The following is a 7500-nucleotide window of genomic DNA, read 5'->3' as shown; positions in this document are numbered from 1 at the left end:
GAGAGAGGGAGAGTTAGTTTACCTGATGTAGGGAGAGAGGGAGAGTTAGTTTACCTGAGGTAGGGAGGGAGGGAGAGTTAGTCTACCTGAGGTAGGGAGAGAGGGAGAGTTAGTTTACCTGATGTAGGGGAGAGGGAGAGTTAGTTTACCTGAGGTAGGGAGGGAGGGAGAGTTAGTCTACCTGAGGTAGGGAGAGAGGGAGAGTTAGTTTACCTGATGTAGGGAGAGAGGGAGAGTTAGTTTACCTGATGTAGGGAGAGAGGGAGAGTTAGTTTACCTGAGGTAGGGAGGGAGGGAGAGTTAGTCTACCTGAGGTAGGGAGAGAGGGAGAGTTAGTTTACCTGATGTAGGGAGAGAGGGAGAGTTAGTTTACCTGATGTAGGGAGAGAGGGAGAGTTAGTTTACCTGAGGTAGGGAGGGAGGGAGAGTTAGTTTACCTGAGGCAGGGAGAGTCAAGAGAAAGGGTGAATATCTCCACCTAACAAGAGAAAGGCAAGAATAGAAAATTTCTCCAAATCAGAATAAAGAGAAAGTCCTTACAGAGACCAGATTACAGAAGACATACAGTCTCAGCCCCCACGACCATTCACGTTACAGGAAGGATAGAACAGCGTACACTGTACGTTAGTGTTACAGGAGTTAGTCTGTAAGGAGTTATGAAAAAGGGAAGTGAGAAACAGAATGTGGAGATAGGAGTGAGAAAGAGGAGATAGGGAAGGTAGGAATAAGTTGAGAATGATATTTGATGATAGGGAATAGACAGGAAGTAATGAAGGAATAAGTTTTAAAGTAAGAGAAAGAAAAGTTTTGGGATCGAAGATAAAGTTTAGGAGAGAAAGCTTAGAACCGAGTATATATGTATATATAAATATGTATACGTATACGTATAAATATGTATACTTATGTATATATGTATGTAATCACTCCAGTATGAACACGAAAACAACTTTACATGTTAACAATATTTGTCATATTAATCTTCCCAGATTAAACCCCCCAAAACAATTAATCTATTTGAAACTACCCGATAACTCAAATTTATCAAACCTACCATTATTCAGCTTCAGTAATATCAAGGGGGGAATTAAATGATTTAAATAAATAAATAAAACATTTGAATAGAGATACAAAATTATATTTATATATTAATATATGGAGATGAGGTTATTAATATATTAGGTCCTTGAAGTCTGTGGGAGATTGGCACTTTGTGGTTAAGTGCCTTCCGGTATTGGTCAATTGGTTCGAGGCCCTCAACAATGGAGTGTCTTGGCAGTGGAGTTCATGGGTGTTGGAGGAAGGCGGGGGGGAAGAGGGGGTGTAGAGGGAGTGTAGAGGGATGTGTAGTGACGGAGTTTCTAAAGGCCGTTCGTATGTTGGCCAACCTGGCATATGCCGGTGATGATATCCTCTTGATGTGGGCTTCAGGGGACAGGTCTGGCGTGATATCAGCCCTCTGGTCTTCCTATTGCTGACTCTTTGGGGGGAACTTTTTATCTCACAAATGATATCTTGTATCTGGCCTCCTGCTATACCCATTTTAATTACTTTTAATTCACTAAACAATTATGTTATCTTTCCGTGACTATATCTATTTACCTCCTCACTGGGAATTTCCTCAAAGTTAATGTTATTTTGATCATCGTATCTCTTTTTTTTTTCCTTTTGGGTTCTGTTGCATATTGCTATTTAATAACCCGCTAAGGAACATTGCAATTTTTTGGTATCTCAGATTAGTTTTGTTTCCACTATTGCTATAGTCTTGAGCTTCTCTTTCACTGCTACCATGCTCTTGCGACACAATATTTATACAAACTGTGTGTGTGTGTGTGTGTGGGTGTGTGTATGTGTGTGTGTGTAAATCCCCTTATTTCTAAGGGGAAATAAGGGGGATTTACGGTACAAATGAGAGATTTACGGTAGAAATAAGGAGATTTACGGTAGAAATAATTGGATTTACTGTACAAATAAGGGGATTTACGGTAGAAATAAAGGGGATTTACGGTAAAAATAAGGGAATTTAAGGTTGAAATAGGGGGATTTTACGTTACGTTATTTTACGTTTATTTTACATTAGGGGATTTATGGTAGAAACGTTGGAATTAGAGATAAACAGGCGGATTAATGACAAATCTTAGGATTTAAAATAATGTGGCTCCTCTCTCTCTCTTATTCAACACTGCTGCCTCATTGTCTCACCTGTGTCTTATACCTGGCTCAGGAGCTCACATACCTGCCTCTGGACGTCACATACCTGCCTCTGGACGTCACATACCTGCCTCTGGACGTCACATACCTGCCTTTGGAGGTCACATACCTGCCTCTGGACATCACATACCTGCCTCTGGACGTCACATACCTGCCTCTGGACGTCACATACCTGCCTCTGGAGTTCACATACCTGCCTTTGGAGGTCACATACCTGCCTTTGGAGGTCATATATCTGCCTCTGGAGGTCATATACCTGGCTCTGGAGGTCACACACACACACCTGGCTCTGGAGGTCACATACCTGGCCCTAGATGTCACTCACACCTGGCCCAGGAGGTCACATACCTGGCCCTAGATGTCACACACACACCTGGCTCTGGAGGTCACATACCTGGCCCTAGATGTCACTCACACACCAGGCTCTGGAGGTCACATACCTGGCCCTAGATGTCACACACACACCTGGCTCTGGAGGTCACATACCTGGCCCTAGATGTTACTCACACACCAGGCTCTGGAGGTCACATACCTGGCCCTAGATGTCACTCACACACCAGGCTCTGGAGGTCACATACCTGGCCCTAGATGCCACTCACACACCTGCCTCTGGAGGTCACACACACACCTGCTTCTGGAGGTCACATACCTGGCCCTAGATGCCATATACCTGGCTCTGGAGGTCACACACACACACCTGGCTCTGGAGGTCACATACCTGGCCCTAGATGTCACTCACACACCTGGCCCAGGAGGTCACATACCTGGCCCTAGATGTCACACACACACCTGGCTCTGGAGGTCACATACCTGGCCCTAGATGTCACTCACACACCTGGCTCTGGAGGTCACACACCTGGCTCTAGATGTCGCTCACACACCTGCCTCTGGAGGTCACTCACCTGGTGAATACTATGAGGCGTGACCTGACTGTAAGAAGTGTTCCCACAGTCCAAGAGGTCATCTTCCAGATCATCTGTCAACATGTTTCTCCACGATAAGTTGGTGGTGGGCGCCGTTGAGTAGTCGTAGGAGATTGTGGTAGATAGTACGCCCATGGCTCTGTCTCCCTCACGCCCACGCCCGTCTTAGGGCTCATGTACTCTCACGCCCTCTATAGCAACACTGCGATGGTCATTCGGACATTCGTGGATTTTTTTTTCTGTTTTTCTCTAAAGCTGAATTTGGGGGATTTTTTTTCATTTATGGCGGGTTCGTGTTTTTCATTTTTGAAATGTTGTTGTTGTTTTTATTTATGGGTAATATATATATTTTTTTCAATTATTTCCTGCGTAGGAGGAAGTAGGTGTTAAGGGAAAAGGTAGAAGGAGATGGGGAGAGAAGAAGAGAGAATAGGTGAGGGGAGATAGATAAATTTTTAAAAGTTTTTTATTTGAAATGCTTTTCTTGTTTTCTATCTATTATATTGTGCTTTATTTCTACAGACAAATGTTTCTTCCGTAAAAGAATTTAAGAACATAAGAATATAAGAATTTAAGAACATAGAACATAAGAACAAAGGTAACTGCAGAAGGCCTATTGGCCCATACGAGGCAGCTTAAGAACATAAGAACAAAGGTAACTGCAGAAGGCCTATTGGCCCATATGAGGCAGCTCCTATCTATAACCACCCAATCCCACTCATATACATGTCCAACCCGCGCTTGAAACATTCGAATGATATATTTTGTTTATAAAACACCCAATTTTGATGTCGTTGTTGCTGTTATGACTTAAGTTCACTTAATATTTGTTCTTCATGTTCTCACTGTTATATAAGGTATTAAATTAAACAAAAAACAGTTTATGAGTATGTTCTCAAAGTGACTTTTTATATCTAATCACTCGAGGTATATATTTTTTTACAAGGAATTTGCTAAATTCCTTGTAAATTTCCAAATTTCGTGTTGTAACAATATAGAGTTACGATTCATTGATTGTTTCAAGCGTAGGTTAGACGTATATATGAATGGGATTGGGTGGATATAAATAGGAGCTGCCTCGTATGGCTCAATAGGCCTTCTGCAGTTTGGAGACCAATAGGTCTCCTCCTTGTTTGTGAGTGAATAACGATGTACAACGATAAACAACTCATTTCGTTCGAAATTGTCTCGGTGCTTCGTTCATTTCCCTTGTTCGAATTGCACTTCTGTGAACGCCTTACGAGTGTCTTGTAGAGGCAACATAATTGGCACCTGAGCCTAACAACCTAACCTACCCTATCTTGAGATGATTTCGGGGCTTTAGTGTCCCCGCGGCCCGGTCCTCGACCAGGCCTCCACCCACAGGAAGCAGCCTGTGACAGCTGACTAACACCCAGGTACCTATTTTACTGCTAGGTAACAGGGGCATTGGGTGAAAGAAACTCTGCCCATTGTTTTCTCGCCGGCGCCTAGGATTGAACCCAGGACCACAGGATCACAAGTCCAGCGTGCTGTCCACTCGGCCAACCCTAGCATTAATTATTCACACACATATTTAACCTAACGGGAGCCGGTCGGCCGAGTTGACAGCACGCTGGACTTGTGATCCTGTGGTCCTGGGTTCGATCCCAGGCGCTGGCGAGAAACAATGGGCAGAGTTCTTTCACCCTATGCCCCTGTTACCTAGCAGTAAAATAGGTACCTGGGTGTTAGTCAGCTGTCACGGGCTGCTTCCTGGGGGTGGAGGCCTGGTCGAGGACCGGGCCGCGGGGACACTAAAAAGCCCCGAAATCATCTCAAGATAACCTCAAGATAACCTACCTTAGGATTAACTATTCACATATTTTCTGAACTCTAAATTAGTCTCATTCTATATATCTGTGTGTGTGAAATTTCAGTTTGCCAGCAGAATGCTGCTTTTAGAAAATTTCCTTATTAAGGCTACTGAATAGCTCTGTCGATAGAGCTTCGGCTTCACACACGTGGGGACCATGGTTCGAATCCCTCTTAGAGCCGACGTGAATGGAATCTCTATATGGATTTTGGCTCTGTTGGCAATTATCTGAATTCACAGAAAATGATTGAAGCATTTCGGGGAGGTTCAATTCGAACACAGGAAGTGAGTGAAGCGCTGTTCGAACGGAATCATCTGCTTGAACTAAGTGTTGTTTCGTGACAAACAAGAAGGTAGTTGATGGATTAACGAGCAATTAGCCAATGCTTTGAAACTAGGCTGAAAAGGAAGATTGGGTCCGTGGTTTCAGTGAAGCAATTTTCGAAACACTGAAACATTGTTCGAACTGTCAGATGCTTCGGAAAATAACTGTTTTCAGGGCATCAACAGCTTTTCTTGAGCCGCCAGATGAAGCTGTCTTTCATGGCTTGTGCAACAATAGCAAGGAGGAGGAGGAGAAGGAAGGAGAGAAGGAGAAGGAGAAGAGAGAAGGAGAAGTAGAGGAAGAACTCGTTACACCCTTGTCATTTGGGAGAGTTCATGTCGTCTCTATTCTCTGGTGTTCTTTCCTCTCTTTTTCTCTCTCTCTTTCTGTCTGTCCCTCTGTCTCTCTTTCTGTCTCTGTTTCTGTCTTTCTGTCTTTGTCTCTTTCTGTCTTTGTCTCGCTCTGTCTCTGTCTCTGTCTCTCTCTCTCTCTCTCTCTCTCTCTCTCTCTCTCTCTCTCTCTCTCTCTCTCTCTCTCTCTCTCTCTCTCTCTCTCTCTCTCTCCCTCTCTCTCTCTCTCTGTATTTTTTGTCTGTCTCTCTGTCTCTCTCTATCTCTCTTTGTCTCTCTCTCTCTCTCTCTCTCTCTCTCTCTCTCTCTCTCTCTCTCTCTCTCTCTCTCTCTCTCTCTCTCTCTCTCTCTCCTGTCTTCACTTCGTGTTGGTAAGATCGACGGCTCAACTAGGCCTGAAACAGAAACAAAAATCATAGAATTAGTTATGCATTACAAATCGTGATATCATCAATCAATACAAAAATAAATATAAAAATAAACAATACTCATCTAAAAATAATTATAGAGGTCAAAATCGATATAGAATTAAAATCGATATAGAATTAATACTGTTGTTTCAGACTAACATTATTCCCAGTGTCTAATAGTCATAAATGCTAAAAAAAAATATCAACTCCCAAATCCTTTAATTTATTTTAGGGTTCATTTATTATTTGAATATAAAGAGATTTATTAAAGAAAGCTTGAATGGTCCCCAAACCCTAAATTATTAATATACTCTATGAGGAAACTCGTAGGAGCTGTGATAACGGATCGAATCTATGGGTATTCACACACATACGCTCTAAACGACATTATACCATGTGGTGGTCTAGTCGGCTAGGGCGTGTGCTTGGGTACACTCATAGGTTCGAATCCTTATCACGGCGCCTATGGAATTTTTCTCATTACTGTTATCAACGTGGTGTGATTACTCTGTGTTATAATATATGCTATAATCTAAAATTTATTTAAGTTTAAAAAAATGCGTTTCGTCAACTCTTGTCAACATTCTCAGAGGCAGAGTTTGATTGGTTAACAGGTGATGATTAGGGATGGAGATTAGGCCGCCTAACAAGCGGCACGGGCATGAATAACCCGTAATTACAAAGGGGGTATTTCTGGTGTTAGGAATTAGTTATTTCTGGTGTTAGAAATAGTTACAAGGGTGTTATTTCTGCTGGATATATAGTCTAGGATGATGTGAAGATGAAGCACCTGATGTATTTACCCCCATTTGCCCATTACGTTATGTTTCATACGGTCTAACACCAGGAATTGTTGTGTTCACTCCCTTGAACATCTGTTGTTCATGATTGTTAACTGGTCAGTCTGTTCCATTTCACCACCCTTCTCCCTATTTCATATGAATACCCAATTTGTTCTTTATTATCTTCTCCCTTGCCCAATTTCATACCCAATTTCGTCATTATTATTCTGTCCCATGTTCTCTCTTCCACAACCATTTTCCATGCCCAATTTCATAACTAATTTCGTCATTATTATTCTGTCCCATGTTCTCTCTTCCACAACCATTTTCCATGCCCAATTTCATAACTAATTTCGTCATTATTATTCTGTCCCATGTTCTCTCTTCCACAACCATTTTCCATGCCCAATTTCATAACTAATTTCGTCATTATTATTCTGTCCCATGTTCTCTCTTCCACAACCATTTTCCATGCCCAATTTCATAACTAATTTCATACCCAATTTCTTCTCCATCACCATACTATCCCACGTGTCTATTCCTGTGCTTTACCCAATTTCATACCCAATTTGACCCTCACTATTATCTATCCACCTTCTTTATCATTCCTCTTACCCAATTTCAGACTCAATTTTCTTTTTATTCCAATTTCACTCTCCAGTTTTTCT

General features: G+C 42.2%; 1 protein-coding gene and 1 long non-coding RNA gene across 3 annotated transcripts in view; one reads left to right on the top strand and one right to left on the bottom strand.

The window, feature by feature from the left end:
- The window catches only part of LOC123774438 (probable G-protein coupled receptor B0563.6), a 71509-nt gene extending 67987 nt beyond the window's left edge, over positions 1-3522 (bottom strand). Inside the window, exon 1 of the mRNA XM_069307861.1 lies at positions 3111-3522. Coding sequence (XP_069163962.1) covers positions 3111-3266 — 156 coding nt within the window. The 5' untranslated portion in view covers positions 3267-3522. The remainder of the gene's footprint in view (positions 1-3110) is intronic.
- LOC138354083 (uncharacterized) overlaps positions 1-7500 on the top strand; it is a 54095-nt gene that overhangs the window by 23099 nt on the left and 23496 nt on the right. The window lies entirely within an intron of this gene.

Source organism: Procambarus clarkii, chromosome 61 (assembly GCF_040958095.1).
Source record: "Procambarus clarkii isolate CNS0578487 chromosome 61, FALCON_Pclarkii_2.0, whole genome shotgun sequence".
Lineage (NCBI taxonomy): Eukaryota > Metazoa > Arthropoda > Malacostraca > Decapoda > Cambaridae > Procambarus > Procambarus clarkii.
Note: the sequence above shows the minus strand (reverse complement) of the source record. Positions and strands in the feature narration are given on the sequence as shown.